The following is a 17353-nucleotide window of genomic DNA, read 5'->3' as shown; positions in this document are numbered from 1 at the left end:
GCCACAAGGCATCTTCTGTTGCTGTGGCTCTGACCCTGGCACACAGCCTGGGCTTCGCATAATCAGGGCCCTCCCTGCCCGCCCCTCTGCTCCCCTGCTGCCCCCCTGCTGCCCCGCTCGGCAGCCTGGCCCCGCCCCTGAGTAGATGCACTCCCCCAGCTCGGGACCGCCCCCCTGAGCTGGCCCCGCCCTCCAGGTGCTGCTCCTACGTGGGTCGCAGAGGAGGGGGCCCCCAGGCCATCTCCATTGGCAAAAACTGTGACAAGTTTGGCATCGTGGTCCATGAGCTGGGCCACGTCATTGGCTTCTGGCACGAGCACACAAGGCCAGACCGGGACCGCCATGTGTCCATCGTGCGAGAGAACATCCAGCCAGGTACAGTGCACCTCCTGCCCCAGCCCTACCTCCAAGCCTGCACCTGCTGCCCCCATCTGGGTTCTGGACCCACTGCAGGCGTCTGCTCAGGGACCTCCCATCTGCTATGGGCTACTTGGGCTGGCACAGGTCCTGGGCAACATGGGCCATGCTGAGCAGCCATAACCCAGCCAGCCTCGGGTGGGGCTAGCCATGGATGCAGCCATAGGCCTTTCTCTTCACCTTTATGCTGTCTCCTCTGCCAATGCTGTCCTCTAGGGGGTTTTCTCCCTGTCCCCTTCCTTCCTGCTCCTCATCTTTGTCTGCCAGGCTGCTTCTACTCATCACTTCTTCCTTCCTGTCTTCCCTTGGGTCTTCCCTCCAGCCAGCCCTCCATTCACTGGCCCCTGTGCTAGCCAGGACCCTTGGCTTCCCTTAGCTGCTCCCCAGGCAGGCCTACAAGGAGGGGCCCCTTGAAGGACAGAGAAGACAGTGGCTCGCCCTGCCTCCCTCCATACCCTCTGCCGGGTCTTCGCAGGGCAGGAGTATAACTTCCTGAAGATGGAGGTCCAGGAGGTGGAGTCCCTGGGGGAGACCTATGATTTTGACAGTATCATGCACTATGCCCGAAACACGTTTTCCAGGTGAGATATGGCCCTGCCTCTTCCTGCCCATTCTCTTTTTACTTCCCGCTTCGACCTGAGGGCAAGGGTTGCCTTCTGCGTGGCTGTGACCCCTAGGCAGAGAGCATGTGGGTGCTTCCTGCCTACATCCTCTTATGGGGGCTGGTGGCAGGACCTGGGTTATTTGCCTACAACTGTGCACGCCGAGAGGACCTGGCCCAGAGGCTGAAATCCAGCACTCAGTGAGCCCCACCATGTACTGGGTCCCCAGACTCTCCCAGTCCAGCAGGAGCTGAGGTTTTCTTTCATCTGTCACCAGAGGGGTCACATTTTTCTCACTGCTTCCCCAGGGAGAGCCCTTTCTAGTTTTTTGTGGTTGGTTAATTTGCACACATCCTGGCTCCTGCCCTGTTCCTAGCCCCCATCTCTGGCTCACAAGTCACCTCCTTACCTGGGCCAGTTTCCTGGAAGTCATAGCCAGAGCCCCCAGAGGTGCTTCCCCTCCCAGCTGCTCCTTGCTCCTTGCAAGATTTCGGAAGGCGGCCCCTTCTTCCTCATGCTCCTTCCTGGGCCTGGCTCTTATTGAAGCCGTGTCTCTGCCCTGGACAGTGGCCCTTGCCCCTCTGCTTAGAGCTCCTTCTAGATGCACTCTTCCTGCTCCAGACCTGAGGGCACCGAGACCAAGGATGGGCGATGAGGTCACTCTGCCCTCACACCCAGGGACCCTCCCGACACTTCTCTCACTGCATCCCACTTCCCACGCCCAGGAGCTCAGCCCAGCTGGGTGTGAGTCAGGGGCCCTGGGGAGGGGAGCGCCGCCTGCCTCCCCTTCCTCTGTTCCTCCCAGGATTCCACAGGGAGGAACTGGGGACAGGGACGCTGGTGGATTGGGAGCCGCAGGGCTGTACCCAGGGTCTGGGCTGGCCACGGTGGAACCTGCCCTTGCCCTTTGGCCTGGCTCTAGGTGCTGTCAGACGCCACCGTGTCAGCCCGGTGAAGATTGGCCGGGGATATCCTGGGAGACGTTCGTCAGGGCTGAGTCAGCTCGAGGGGCAGGCGCTGGGTGGAGCTGTAGAGATGAAGGAATTGGGCCGACTGAGCTGGGGCCCTGGCCGCCCAGAGTGTTCCTGGGGCTCCCTTAGCTCTTGAGGCATGGCTGCCACGGGGCAGGGTGGCTGCTGGTCAGCGGGCAGCATAATGACAGGGTACGACATCTCCACCCATCCCTGACCCCGCCGAGGAATGTCTGGGCTCTGGTGAGATCTCGACCCGTGGGTGTAGACAGGCGTACCACCCTCCCTCCTGGCGCACCTTCACCAGACTCACCTCACTCTCCTCATCTTTCCCAGGGGCATCTTCCTGGACACCATTGTCCCCAAGTATGAAGTGAATGGAGTGAAACCTCCCATTGGCCAAAGGACTCGGCTCAGCAAGGGGGACATTGCCCAGGCCCGAAAGCTCTACAAGTGCCCAGGTCAGAGCAGGAAGGGACAGGCTGGGAGGGGAGGAGAGCAGGCCTGAGGGAAGTGGGGACCAGGACCTGGGGCCACCAAAAAGGTCACAGCTGCAAGTCTGTGGGGATGGATTGCAGGCGAGAGGCGGTGGGTGTCTCAGTGAGGAACCGAACTGGGGCTGGGATTAGATGGTTCTGAGAAGCAGAGCTACCCACATAAAGGGTCTGGGAGAGTGAGGGGTGGGTAGCAGACACAGACAGAGCCGTTTGAGGGGGACGGGGAGGAGTTGAGGCCCACCACAGGAGCTTGACCCTAACTCTGGATCCCACGTTGCCTTGACAACAGGGCATCCTGTTACCCTGGCAGCACTAGGCCCAGGGAGGTAGGAGGGTGTGTGCCCACGTGTGAGGAGGAGGGGATATATCTTAAAGGGACAGAACCAGCGTTCCTCAGCCGTTCCTCTCTCGTCCAGGGCCCAAGGGTGGGTGAACCAGGAGGTGGGGGGAGTCAGCACCCACAGCCAGCTGCCCAGTCATTTCCTTTCTTTGACAGCCTGCGGAGAGACCTTACAAGACAGCACAGGCAACTTCTCTTCCCCCGAGTACCCCAACGGCTATTCTGCTCACATGCATTGCATCTGGCGCATCTCGGTCACACCTGGGGAAAAGGTAACCTCGGGCATAGGGGAGAGCACATCTCCTCCTGGGAGCCTCAGCTCAGGGATTTCTGCTGCAAGGGTGTGACCTGTCTGAAGGTGGTAAAGGCACCGGGCCCACAGCGAGGAGGACTCCTGGCAGTCCCAGCTCCCACATCTCTCAGCACCGCGAAGATAGTGCTGTGCGCACTTTCTATTATTTAGCTCTTCTTGAGTGCTTTTCTAAGTTCTCGTCGTGCAGGGCCTCTTTCCAGTCTTTTGGACACCCTTTGTCTGCATTTTATAGAGGAGAGAACTAAGACATGGGGAGGTTAAGTATCTTGCCCAAGATCACATAGCTAACAAGGAGTGAGGTGGGATTTGAACCCTTCCCAGGGCTAGGTTCCATCCAGCTTTGTCTCTGGTGGCCTGCGTGGCCTTGGAGAAACTGCTTGGCCCCAGCTCTTACCCTTCTCATTGATCTCATCAGGGGTAGGGGACCCTTCCCAGCTCTGTCGAGCTCTGGTCCCAGGAACAAGGCAGATGCTCCAGTGCGGTACCTCCCAGCCCATTGCTCCTTCTCACCCTTCCTTCTTCCCACCTGGCCTGGGACCCCCCTTCTTGGCCCCATGGGCCTAATTTTGTGACCCCGCTGCCTCTCACTGGCCCTCCATTTCTCCTCCCTCTATCTGTCACCTTCGGATCAGTCCTGATGCAGAGAGGGATCTCAGCTCCTCCTTCCCTCTCCCCCTGAGCAAGCTCTCCATTCTCACACTTGCTGCCCCTGAAAGCCAGCTATGGAAGAGGGTCAGAAGTGTCTCCCATCTTCCCTGGGCTGCTCAGACAGGACCTCCATCAGGAGACCTGTCCTGCTTGCTACTCCTGCAGGTGTGGGGGGGGGACATGGTGTGCTGGAAGGACCCAGAGCCTGTCTGGTACAGGCTGCCCCTGCATGGTTGATTAGCTTTGTTTGAATACCCAAGCTGATGAGGGGCTCACTGTTTCTTAGAATATTCATTCTGGGGCCAGATTATACCTATAAACCCAGCACTCTGGGAAGCCGAGGCAGGAGGATCACAAATTCAAGCCCAGCCTGGCCGACTTAATGACTTAGTGAAACCTTGTCTCAAAGCAAGAAATTTTTTTTTTTTTTTTTTTTGGTACCTGGGATCGAACTTGGTTCCTTGCACTTGCAAGGCAGGCGGCGGAACCACTGAGCTAAATCCCCGGCCCAAACATTTGTAAATTCCTATGTAAAGTAGTTTTAGGTTTTTCTGTTTTTTGGTACCAGGGATTGAACTCAGGTCCTTGTGCTTGGGAGGCAAGCGGCAAAACCACTGAGCTAAATCCCCGGCTCAAAGTAATAAATTTAAAAATGCCGAGAATGTAGCTTAGTGCCAAGTCCCTAGATTCAATCTCCATAACACACACACACACGCACGCACGCACGCACGCACGCGCACACCCACACACGCACACAATAAAGAAAAAGAAAAAAATTTTCCATTCTGTTCTCTAGCCAGATCTTAATGTTACAATGTCTTTTCTTTTTTTTTTTTGGTACCGGGGTTTGAACTTGGGTCCTTGTGCTTGCACAGCAGGCGGCTAAACCACTGAGCTAAATCCCCGGCCCAACAAAGTCCTTTCTTGATAGAGAGGGAAGCACTGTCCCTGAGACTTCGCTATCATCCCCTGGAGACTAATGCACTGTAACTCCCTCCCTGCCTCACGGTCAACCCACTCTTCCAGCCTGGGAGGTCTCTCTCCTGCCTTCTTAGGTCTTCTTCCCTTTCATATTTGTATCGTTCCCAAGACTGAGCTAGGAAGCTTTCTTTCCCTTGATTGGAATGTGGTCCTTACCATCCTAAGCCAGCCACGAACTAGCATTGACCTTTTACTAGTTGCAACATCCAATCTAGCATATGTCTCTCAGGATGTTTTGACTCAGAGTTCTGCCATCCAACAGGTGGCCATGTGGTACATTTAATAAGCATGTTTTCTGGGTCTCTGCCCTGGTCTTCAGTCAAAATGTTGGACAGGCCACAGACCAAAGCAGATCCGAGGTCTGTCTCCAAACTGCCATCCATCTGTTAATGTGCAGCTTTCCACTGGCTGTGGTGCTGCTGAACGTCATCACCCTCTAGCCGCAGGTCTCCACCAGTCCTTCGTCATCTTTCTTTCCTTGACACTGGAAGTGGTTGATACATGCTGACTACATATGTGAAATGCCTTACCCAACCAATTCCACTGTTTCTCACGTTGCTAACCTCCCTCCTTTGTCTGCGGTGCTGAGGTTGAACCCAGAGCCTTGTGCATGCTAGGTCCCCCACCCCGATTGAACCTCTTTAAAATGGAAGAGAAATGTGTCTGATGGGCTTGTTTTTTTGTTTTTGTTTTTTTTGGTACTGGGGATCAAACTTGGGACCTTGCGCCTGCAAGGCAGGCAGTGGAACCACTGAGCTAAATCTCCGGCCCTGATGGGCTTGTTTAAAGTGAACCCAAATGGGCTCCGAGTGATCAAGTGCTTCGTCTCCAAAGGGTCACAGACCTTGTGTTTAATTAGGGATTGTTCTTCAACTCAGTGGTTTGCAATTCCCAGAATCCACTCTTCTTCCCCTCCCAACACGCACACACAGCCACATACATCCTGCTTAAAGACTGGGAAAGCTTTTGCCCTAGCTTCTCAAGATTACACACACTGATCACATCTGCAAGTTATTTGACTATCCTCTGATGTCATTTGTGAGCCTAGAGACAAAAGCCAACTTAGAGAGGTGCTCACTGACTCTGCTGTCCTATCAGGCAGCTTCCATTTCCTTTCCAAACAATACTTATTTTTATTTTTTGCAATCTGAAAGTGATTCTCTCGTGTGACAGACTTTTATTGAGAATGTAGTACTTCTGTCATCTCTCTCAGTTGCATTCTATCATCTTCCCTCAAAAGTGAACCCATCCCTTCTGTTCTTCTTGTTCCAAATCTCACTTAAAATTGCAGTCTTTTTTGCTGATTTGAACGGGCTGGGTTCTGGCTGCCTCATCCCTTTCCCAAGAGTCCGCTACTCCAGCCTTTGGAAACTCACTTACAGATAATAATAACAAACATTGAACATATGATTGGCCAGGCCTGTGTTCAATTTGTTATGTGTGTTTTGGTTTTTGTTTTGTTTTTTTACTAAGGATGAAGCCCCACGCCTCGCACATTAGGCAAGAACTCTACTACTGAGCTACATCCCCAGCCCCACCCCTCTTTTTATGAGATATTATTTTGAGACAAGGTCTCACTGAGTTGCCCAGGTTAGACTCAAGCTTGCAATCCTCCTGCCTCAGCCTTCGAGTAGAAAGAATTACACGGTGTGTGTCACCATGCACAGCTTGTTTTGGCTTTAATTATCATAGATGAGTTGTAATAGAGTGGTGCTGTAAAGCCTTGTGGTATCGCAACAATTCCCTTGGTGCTCATTAGCAAACTGTTCCCCATCGTGGGCAAGGCATGGGGACAAGCAGATGCCCGAGATAGTCCTGGCTCCGAGGAGCACAGTGTCAGGTGGAGCATCGCTCTTTCCTGTTTGGAGTTTGGCTCAGTCAGCAGAGTAAGACAGCCTGGTCAGGATCAGCTTCCTCCTTATTATTCCTGACTGCACAGGCCGCCATTTTCTCTGCAGTAGATGCACAGCCCTGCCCAGGAGCCTCTCTTTTGAGCCTGCTCACTCTGTAATTCCCACAAGATGCTCATCCTTTTTCAGAACCTGCCCAGAGCTCCAGAGGGAGAAGTGGGGTAGGGATAAAAATTCCGGATTTGGGGCCAGGGATTTAGCTCAGTGGTACCGCTGCCTGCCTCGAAAGCACAAGGTCCTGAGTTCGATCCCTGGTACAAAAAGAAAAAATTCCAGATTAACCAATGCAAGGTTGTAGAAATGCATTGAATAAAAACTGGTGGAGTTGTAAGTGGACCTAAGATGACACCCTGGAGACATTTACATTTAAAGGTTGGGGAACCCCAAGAGGCTGGTGACAGAATAATAATGCTACTGTGCTATTATTCTCCTGAATCCCACTTGAAAAATACAGTCTTGCCAGATGTGGCGGCACACGCCTGTAGTCCCAGCACTTGGGAGGCTGAGGTGGGAGGATCGCCATGAGTTCAAGATCATCCTGAACTACATAGGGAGACCCTGTCTCAAAAGAAAAAAAAAATTACAATCTAACATGGCCTAGCATGGTGGCCCACACCTATAATACCAGCTGCTTGGGAGGCAGAGGCAGGAGGATTGCAAGTTTGAGCCCAGCCTGGGCAACTTAGTGACTTAGCGAGACCCTGCCTCAAACTTTTTCTTTTTTTGGTATCGGGGATCGAACTCGGGTCCTTGTGCTTGCGCAGCAGGCAGCGAAACCACTGAGCTAAATCCCCGGCCCTGCCTCAAACTTTTTAAAAAGCTGGGAATATAAATCAGTAGAGTGCTTGCCAAGCATATGTAAGGCCCTGGGTTCAGTCCCTAGCACTACAAAAAAATAAAAAATAAAAAAGCAATCTTTTTGCCATTTTGAACTGACTGTGCCCTAGCTTTGTTGTCACAACACAATTATGTGCCAGGCAAAGTATAAGATATTTTATATATACAGCTCTTCATTCCCTACAGCAGTTTTACAGGCTAGAAGGAAACTGAGACTCAAAGGGCTGGGATGAATCTCCCCTGGTTTACACAGATAGTAGCAGTAGGACCAGCACTTAGTTCTAGATGCCAAAGTCTATGATCTTTCAAAAGTAAACCTTAAATAAAGCCTCCTGCTTTAGTGGCTGGACTTTGACACCTGTTTTGGCTGCTGGTAGGTTCTTTTTCTGCATTCACTTCACAGTGCTCAGCTTTATTGCCAGAAAAGTGAATAATAGGTGAGACTTACCCAATTATGCATGTTGTGAATGTGTCACGCACAAGAAAGTGTCCCTTTGCAAGTCTTTTCTTCTGAAACAGTCTTGCTATGTAGCCCAGGCTGGCCTTGAACTCACTATGTAGTTCAGGCTGGCCTTGAAGTCACTATGTAGCCCAGGCTGGCCTCAAACTCGAGGCCATCCTCCTGCCTCAGCCTCCTGAGTGCTAGGATGACAGGCATGCGCCACCAGGCCTAGTTTGAAAGCCCTCTTTTAGGATCCCCAAGTCTCCACTGATGTAATTCACAGTTGACCCAAGGACTCGCAGTGGCTCCTTTAGGAGGAGAGCGTATTTTCAGGAGCAGCCTGTGGTCGCCAGGCAGATGTTACTGAGTAGCAAGAAGATAAGAGTTGGTGGTGTCCACCCTCATTCCCACCCCTGCCTCCTGAAATCCTGCCTATTCTTCAGGGCCCAACCCAAATCTCTCCTCCTCCTCCTCCTCCTCCTGATGCCTTCCCACCCACCAGCCCCCAACCACATAGGGGTGACCCCCCCCCTTGGCAAAGCTTGTGCTGGACCCTCCCTAGGTCCCTGCTTCTCTGGTGCTGGAGGGTGTGGGGGGTCTGAGGATGCAGAGAATGGACGCTTGTTCTGAGCACAGCTGCTGGACAGAATGAGCCAGCAGGCCCAGGCAGGCCACGTGGAAGGGGTGAAGGGCCTAAGTTTGGGAGCCAGAGTGCCTGGGTTTGATTTCCAGCTGAGCTGTTTACCAGCTGGGAGATCTTGGGGAAGTTGCTTAACCTCACTGTGCTTTTGTTTCCCTACCTGTAAAATAGGCCTGGTGACGGTGCCTTCTCTATAGGGTTCATGAGTATTACACTAAAGAAAGATGTTTGGAGTAGTACATAGTACATAGTGAGAATTCCACCAATATTAGCTGTGGTTAAGCTGTCTATATTTCTGATAGATTAAATGAGTAAATCTTGGCCAGTTTTCCTGGGCACCCTGCTTACCCCACTGTACTTTTAGCATTCTGGTCTGAACCATTTCAAATATCAAAATATCTTAGGTGAGCATGGTGGTGCGTGCCTGTAATCCCAGCACCCTGGGAAAGGAGGCAGGAGGTTCTCAAGGTGGAACCCAGCCCAGGCAACTTAGCAATACTTTGTCTCAAAATAAAAAATGAAAAAAGGGCTGGGGGTATAGCTCACTGGAAAGACCCTGGGTTTAATCCCCAATACTGGAAAAAAAAATCAAAATATCTTGGGTTAACTAAAATTCACGATTAGTGACTGATTACCATATAGCAGACCCTATAAGCCTTATGCATATTAATTTAATTCCCCTACATCCTCTGAGGCAGGTCCTATAGTCATTAGCCTCTTACAAATAAGGGAACAGGTGTGCGGGAGTTTGGTGAGGTGACTATGGTCAGGCACTGAGGCCACATAGAGGCCAGACAGGGAGTGGCCCAGGGCGATGTGGTTCACGGCACAGGCTGCTCCTGCCTGGCATGAGAACCCAAGTGTTCTATCATTTCTTCCCTGGTGCATCCAGCAAGCACAAGGAGACACTTGTTACATACAGATGCAATAGGAGATGCTGTTCCCCGTATGTCATTTCATCTCCACACTCCCTAGGGCAGCCACTGTGGCCATCTCCATCTTTTAGACAAAGATTCCGAGGCTCCCGGAAGCCAAGCCTCAGGCCGGAAGTCCCTAGCCAGGAAGTGGTGGAGGTAGCAGGTTTTCTTTGGCAGAGGGCAGTGCCCCTGCCACCAGGGCACAGCTGTTTCCATATGACAGAAATCGGTACGAGTCTTAATTAGACACTTCTAGTCCCAGTATAGCCAGCGCTGTGGCTCTGAAGGATGCTCCCCACCATCAGTGCAAGTCCCTTCCTTGAGTGAGGAGCCAGTGCTTCCTCCTGCCCCTATGCAGCCTGGGCCCATGCAGAGGCGTGTGGAGGGGTGACTTTGGGGGCCAGGGTGCACTCATGGGACCTTATGAGTTCCTTCTTCCATCCAGACTTTTTTTTGGTACTGGGGATTGAACCCAGGGCCTTCACACTGGGCTACATCCCCAACCCCTTTTTAAACTTCTTTTGAGACATGGTCTTGCTAAGTTAGTAGTTATCGAAGGTGTTGAACTTGCAATCCTCCTGCCTCAGCCCCCAGAGTACTGGAATCACTAGCATGTTTGGCCAGCATCCCTTTTCAAAATATTTTTGTCATTTGTTAGATTAAAAAAATATGTACATATTGTGAAATTTTTGAACAGTCTAGACGTACATAAGTAAAAGAAGTGAAAATTCTCCCCCTTGATCTTCCTCCAGATCCCACTTGTTAGAGGTGACTAAGCATGGGAACACTTTGGTCTGCCCATCTAGGCCCTGACTTAAGCACACACACACAATCTCCTGCAATTCTCTTGCCCTTAACAATGAGATTTACTTCCTTCCTTTCCATGCTGCTTAACATTCTGTCTTCTCGATTTCCCCTCAGTTACTTTTTCCGTCACCCACTGCAGGTCTGTACCGATGGACATTTAAGTTTGTTCAAGTTTTCGTTCTTGATATGTAGCCCAGGCTGGCCTCGAACTCTCTGTGATCCTCCTGCTTCAGCCTTCTGAGTGCTGAGATTAGAGCCGTTGCATCACCACGCCCAGCTAATAAATACCTTTAGATTTCCATCTTTATACACTTAGGTAGGCCTGTCTGCGGAATAGATTCCTAAAGACAAAATGACATTCGAGCCCCGAGTATGGGCCATGTGTCAAGTCCGTGGTGAATTAAAGAAATGAAATTCTCTTTACATTTGAGAGCAGGGTGAGGAGAGGCAGCCGATAAGCAGATAAACAAGTCATTGTGCAGGGGGTCTGATGGTGATAAGTGTTGGGGGCATCAGCTGATTCTTGTGGCATGGTCAAGGAAGGGCTCATTTGTATCAGAGAGTGGCAGAAACCAGCAGGAAGTGAGGGCACACATGGCACATAGCTGGGAAGAGCTCCCAGGTAGCAAATGCAAAGGCCCTGAGGTCAGCTTGGGGTGTCTGAAGATGTCCAAGGATGGGCAGGGTCGGTGTGGCTGGAGCTGAGTGAGCAAGGAGAGTGGGGAGGTGGCACCAGAGAGGTAATGGGACCAGATGATAAATGTCCTTCATGTTGAGGACTTTGGATTTTACTCTGAGTTATATCCATTAAGGATTTTGAACAAGGGGAGATGTGATTTGATTTGCATCATAAAAGGTCAGTTCTGGTTGCTGTGGTTGGGGACAAGGTCAAGAGCTAGGACCCTGGACCAATCCCAGGCAAAGGTGAAGGCAGGGCCAGGACAGAGTACAGAGGTGGTGGAAGGGGAGGAGAGGCGGGAGGGTGTGCCTGTCGTATGAGGGCCAGCAGGAGGTGGTCTGGAGCCCTGGGGAAGGTGGTTGCCCTGGATATGTGGCCCTCTGGGAAAGGCCCGGGAGGGAGCACAGTGGATGTCCCTGGTTTTCAGGCGAGTACAGAGTGGGGGTTGTGTGGGAGGAGGGGTTGACAGGCTGTCCGAGGGTTTGCTTCCTCCTCTGTGGTCACATTTGGTCATTTTCTAAAAAGATAAAAGGCCGGCTAATGAAACACTGGCTGGCTAGAATGAATTTGCAACCTCAGTATTGGAAAATGCTAGGACTCATCGTAATAACAACAGCAGCAATAATATCAACCACTTTTTTTTTTTTTGGTACTGGGGGTCGAACTTGGGTCCTTGTGCTTGTGCAGCAGGCAGCGAAACCACTGAGCTAAATCCCCGGCCCATATCAAGCACTTTTAATGATGATGATTAGTTATAATCAAGAGTCAGGGGGCCAGGGATTTGGCTCAGTGGTTCCGCTGCCTGCCCCGCAAGCACAAGGACCCGAGTTCAGTCCCCGGTACCAAAAAAAAAGAGTCACATACAGTTCACATTCCAAAAACATGATCTCAATTATATCTCAGGGCACCACAATTAGTAAAATATTCCCAAGTATAAATGTATTTAAATTGATGTGGGAATTTAAAAAACAAAACAAGCCAGGCATGGTAGTGCACACCTGTAATCCCAGCACTTGGGAAGCTGACGGAGGAGATCTCTGTGAGTTCGAGGCCAGCCTGGGCTACACAGTAATTTCAAGGTCAGCCTGAACTACATATGTCTCAAAAGAAAAAAAACAAACAGAAATTAAGAAGGCCAGGGATATAGCTCAGCGGTGCAGTGCCTGCCCTGAGTTCAATTCCCAGTACCAAAAAAACCAGAAAACAGAAATTAAGAAAGAAAGGAGAAAAGAAGGAGGGGTAACTAAGCTGGGTAGGAACGGGAGTGAGCAGGCAGAGTAAGAGTGACAAAAGTGCCCCAAAGGCCCAGGGCACTCAGGGTCAAGGGGAGCTGTTGGGGGAGTGAGGTGGGAAAGACTGGGAAACAGGGATGCAGAGAGAGGGCCTGGGGATGGAGGTTCTGGAGGAATATGGGCTCATCCAGGGCGTCCAGGCCTGGGGCATGGTGTGCTGGGTTGTGGCCCAGAGGGCTATAGAGAGAGGATGTCACAGAACGAAGGGCCAGGAGGTAGCAGGGTTGTCTAGGTCCGTATTGAGAGCAGGAGCCTGAAGCTCTTCCTTGATCAAGAATGGCACTAACCCTGACGCAGACAGCAGGTTGGGGCATCTGCCTTGGGATCCCCTTCCTGCTGGCCTCCATTCTGTGTGCATCGAACCCTCCAGAAAGGCAGAGGGGAGGCAGACCAGCTGTCCACAGAATGGGAAAGCCCCTCGGACCCCTATGTGTCCACTGCACACGCCTTGCAGGTCACAGTGAGTGCCCAGACTAGGATTGGGGCTCATTCTGGGCGCTCCAAGGATGTTCTGGAGAGTGCATGTACTTCCCCAGGGGCTCACTGCTGGCTCTTCCTGTGTTACATGAGCACTGATGATAAGGGAGGAGCCTGCTATCCAGGGGCCACCTAGGACAGTGCCTGTCCCCAGGGAGTGCTAGGGCAGGGTCAGAGGCTCAGGGAGGTTGAATGTCCAAGAACTTCCAGTAGGAAATACAAGGCTGAGATTCAAACCCATACTCAGGGCTGGAGCCTGAGTTTTTTAACCACGTTTATTCACGCTTAGTGTCTTATCCCTGTGCCCTCAGCTTCTCGAGGACAGAGATTTGTCTTAAACCCTTTCTTGGGAATGATTCAGTTGTGGTTTTCCCTGGGCAGTTAGTGTTCCCTTGCCTAGGATCAGCACCCAGTAATCACATGCTCATGGGTGACTCAGTTTCCTGCCTGCTGCCTGTCCTCTCTGGCTTCTTCATCCCCTTAGATGTCCAGTACCATCATTGCCCCCCTCCCAGGAAACTGGTTTCCTCTTAAAGACATTGTTATTTATACTGACCGGGAGGGAGCTGAGCTGCCCATCCAATGCAATGGCCCCTTACTGGGGACAGCAAGGCAGGGAAGGGACCCTGGTTTCTCCCTCGTGTTTTGTGATGCAAACAAAGGACATGAATTTTCAGTGGGGAGTGGCCTGTCCTCTCAGGGAAGAATGCTGACCACTACTGGCAGATGGTCACCTCTTAGCCTTGGCGTGGTCATGTGGCTGGCCTAGGGAGGTGGGTGCAGCATAAACCTCTTCCTCCCCACTCCCCCTAGATCATCCTGAACTTCACATCCATGGACCTGTACCGTAGTCGCCTGTGCTGGTACGACTATGTGGAGGTACGCGACGGCTTCTGGAGGAAGGCACCCCTCCGAGGTAAAGCCATCACTGCACTCCTCTCCCCACCGCGCCTGATTCTTTCTTATTTTTTGATTTTAGTTTTTTGAGACGGGGTCTCACTATATAGTTCAGACTGGACTATGTAGCCCAGGCTGGCCTCAAACTCACAGTGATCCTCCTGTGTCAGCCTCCCTAGTGCTAGGCTTACAGGCATGCACCACCATGCCTGGCTCTGATTCCTTCTTAGGGTGATAGCGCTCTTCATCTTCCTCCAGGCCCAACACCTGGGGGAGGTCTCCTGCTGTGTGACTTGGAGTCCTGTGTAGTTAGTCCTGGCTGACTCCTTCATTAGCTAGCAGCATGCCTTAGGGCATGTCTCCTCCTTGCTCTCAGCCATCGCTGTTGGGGTATAGGAGAGTTGTAGGAGTGGGAGAGCCGTAGAGAGAGGACAGGCTGTTTTTTATTTTTTTGTTTTTTTGTTTTTGTATTAAAATCTTTTATTGGTACATTGTAGGTATACAACACAATTACATTTCTCATTGGGAATTGTACCTTTACATAATGCATCTTGGTTCTTAGTTTTTCCCCATTCCTAGCCCTCCCTTCACGCCCTCCACCCTTCCCTATTTACAAAGACTTTATTTCCATTTTTTCCATTTCTCATCATTTTTTCCTTTCCCTTCTTTCCTTTCCCCTGCCCCTCCCACTACCCCTACCCCTACCCCTTTGGACCTTTTCTTCCTGTTTTGCATTATCGGTTATTCATTCTAATCATGGGTACATTTTAGGTATACAATATAATGACATTCATCATTGGAAATTTGCACCTTTACATAGTCTCTCTTGGTTCTTATTTTTCACCCTTGCCCAGCCCTCCCTTCAACCCCGCCAGTCCTCCCTATTTACAAAGATTTTGTTCCTATTTTCCCATTTTCTCATATTAATCCCATTCCCTTCTATCCTTTCCCCTAGCCCTCCCACTTCCTCCCCCTTTGCCCCTTTTCTTCCTATTTCACATGACCTATTATACATTTAGTCCTTATTTACACTTTCAGTTTCTCACACCAGAGAAACTATTCGGTATTTACACAAGAGGACAGGCTGTTTTGCACATCCCCATGGCTCCAGGCTCTGATCCTCGTGGGGTGATTTCGGAGGCCCTGCATTCTCTGTCTGCAGTGACCAGCTCTCCGTGCCCACGGTGCATCCTGGGTCAAAAGCAGCTCATTATAACCCTGCTGGGCTGGCTGTTAGCTCACTTCAGAGGGCTTCACACCTGGTGCGGTGGCCCGACCCTGTGCCCTGGATACTTTGTCCTGGCAGTGTGTGTGAGCCATGGGCGGACAGGAGAGGATGCGGGACTGAGTGAGTCAAACCTACAGGACACAGAGGGTCCTGTCACAGACACAGAATTGGAGCAGAGCACATTTATCATCACTAGAGGACATCTGTGTCGAGCCAGAGGAGCTGTGCATGCTCCTTCTCCCATCTGGATGTTGTCCTGCAGATCCCAGGACGGGCCAGAGTCTGCTCCACAGCCCGTGCAGGAAGTGGGACGCATTCTTGCCAACCCTCTCCCTTTCCCCCCAGTTTCTGATATTCCAAGAGTGTGCCTTAGTCACCCAAGGCAGCTGTCATTACAACACTTTGTCTGCAATCGGGTTGTGTGTCCAAGACTGCAGATTCTTTCTCATAACTGACATTCCCAGGCCAGCACCCTCCGTCCTTGTTGAAAGCTGGGAAACACCCAGTCTTGTTAGGAATACACAAATCATTCCCAGCCGGTGTCTGACGGCAGAGAATTCCACAGATGGCCAGCCTCACCCCTTGTGTTGACCCTTGCTGGGTTTTGTTTTCTGACTCAACCCTCCGATTCTGGGGTTTGCTCAGGTCGTGGGACCTCCCCTGCGTGAGATAAGGAAGGCTTGCCTATGAGAGCAGGTCATAATGTGCAGAGAAGCCCCTTTGATTTCTTCTTCATTGTTACTTCTTTGCTTGGAGGCCAAATAAGGAAAGGTCAGAAATGATGCTAGTGTGCTTTTTAAAAGGTCAGTGAAACACGTGTGCAGTTGGATATGATCAGGGTCCACCTTTACCCCCAGATACACACTCGTGTCCTAGCCCCTCTTCTCACCTAAGCTGGACCTTGGATGAGCTAGGAGCCAACCAGCGGGTGCATGGGCTTAGGAACGTGTGTAGCAGGGTGGCTGCAGGCCAGTGCTGAGCCCTGCGCCCCCTGGAGATGTGGGGCCTCTTTGGGACAGCGTTGGGGCTCAGGGCTCCTCTGTCCATGCATCTGCAGGCCGGTTCTGTGGGGGCAAACTGCCCGAGCCCATCGTGTCCACGGACAGCCGCCTCTGGGTTGAATTCCGCAGCAGCAGCAACTGGGTTGGAAAGGGCTTTTTTGCCGTCTATGAAGGTACTGAGGAAGGGGAGAGGGTCAGACAGGAGGTTCCTGACCATCTTAGAACCCCTCCTTCCTGGCACTCAAGGGGTACGGCTGTGGGTCCTCCAGGGAGCAAGCAGAGTTGGGTGGGATTGGCAGGGAGGGCAATGGAGACCCATGGGAAAGGCGGGAGGAGCCAGGAAGGGGCTCCCAAGCAGGGCAGAGCATGCTGACCACGCTTCCCACCTCACCCTGTGTCCCCACAGCCATCTGCGGCGGGGATGTGAAAAAGGATAACGGCCATATCCAGTCGCCCAATTACCCAGATGACTACCGGCCCAGCAAGGTCTGCATCTGGCGGATCCAGGTGTCTGAGGGCTTCCACGTGGGCCTCACGTTCCAGTCCTTCGAGGTAGTCAGAGATGCTGGTTTCTGAGCCTTGAACTCTCTCTTGCCCTCCCAGGCAGCCCACTCCTCTGTAGCCTGTGGGGACCGCCAGGGCTCCTGCCTCTGATTCAGCCCTGTCCCCTAGATCGAGCGCCACGACAGCTGTGCCTACGACTACTTAGAGGTGCGTGACGGGCACAGCGAGAGCAGCACCCTCATCGGGCGCTACTGCGGCTACGAGAAGCCAGATGACATCAAGAGCACATCCAGCCGCCTCTGGCTCAAGTTTGTCTCTGATGGGTCCATTAACAAGGCTGGCTTCGCAGTCAACTTTTTTAAAGGTGCCCCCGCCCTGTTCCCCTCTCAGGGCCAGTTCATATCTTTCCTTCCTTCCTTTCTCCCGCATTCACTCCTTCAACGCACAGGCTCTGTGAAGGGTGTAAGTGGGGGAAGAGGCTGGGACCCTGCTCTGAAGGAGCTGAGGGTGGAGTGGGGGTAAAGTCTAACCCCCACGGGGAGCAGAGACTGTATGCAGGTGCTCTGGGGACAACAGGCAGAGAGGGTATTTTTTGTGTGTGTTGGGTTTTTTGGGTTTTTTTTTAGTATATGTGCTGCCGAAGCGAGCACTTCTTTTTTTTCTTTGGTACTGGGATCAAACTCAGGACCTCTCGCTTGCGAGGCAGGAAGTGGCACCCCTGAGCTAAATCCCAGCCCCGCTTTTGGGTTTTTTTCCAGATAGTCTAACTGTGTAGTTTTGGTCTTGAACTCACTATGTAGCCCTGGCTGACCCTCAAATTCACGATCCTCCTGCCTCAGCCTCCTTGAGATTACAAGTGTGTGCCGCCAGAGCTGGCTTCAGTGTGGGGCTTTTAAAAGCCCCAATCTGTCCTCAGGTGAGATATTCTCCCTGAGCCTTAGGTCCTCATCTGC

At 51.9% G+C, this 17353-nt stretch overlaps 1 protein-coding gene across 5 annotated transcripts in view; it reads left to right on the top strand.

Moving 5' to 3' along the window:
- Bmp1 (bone morphogenetic protein 1) overlaps positions 1-17353 on the top strand; it is a 42623-nt gene that overhangs the window by 11669 nt on the left and 13601 nt on the right. For 4 of the 5 annotated variants that reach the window (XR_015453385.1, XM_087216852.1, XM_004848284.4 and 1 more), the window contains 8 exons: positions 197-375; positions 893-998; positions 2327-2451; positions 2984-3099; positions 13584-13686; positions 15953-16069; positions 16303-16448; positions 16569-16764. Coding sequence is in view for 4 of the 5 variants with exons in the window: in XM_087216852.1 (XP_087072978.1) it covers positions 197-375; positions 893-998; positions 2327-2451; positions 2984-3099; positions 13584-13686; positions 15953-16069; positions 16303-16448; positions 16569-16764 (1088 nt within the window). In the remaining variant the exon portion in view is untranslated. Of the gene's footprint in view, positions 1-159; positions 376-892; positions 999-2326; positions 2452-2983; positions 3100-13583; positions 13687-15952; positions 16070-16302; positions 16449-16568; positions 16765-17353 lie in introns of all 5 variants that reach the window. The other variant, XM_004848286.3, reaches the window with a different exon arrangement.

This window comes from Heterocephalus glaber, unplaced genomic scaffold (assembly GCF_053883595.1).
Source record: "Heterocephalus glaber isolate CG9 unplaced genomic scaffold, H.glaber_assembly_v1.0 deba00001460, whole genome shotgun sequence".
NCBI lineage: Eukaryota > Metazoa > Chordata > Mammalia > Rodentia > Bathyergidae > Heterocephalus > Heterocephalus glaber.
The sequence above is the reverse complement of the archived record's forward strand: the minus strand, read 5'-3'. Positions and strand labels throughout refer to the sequence as shown.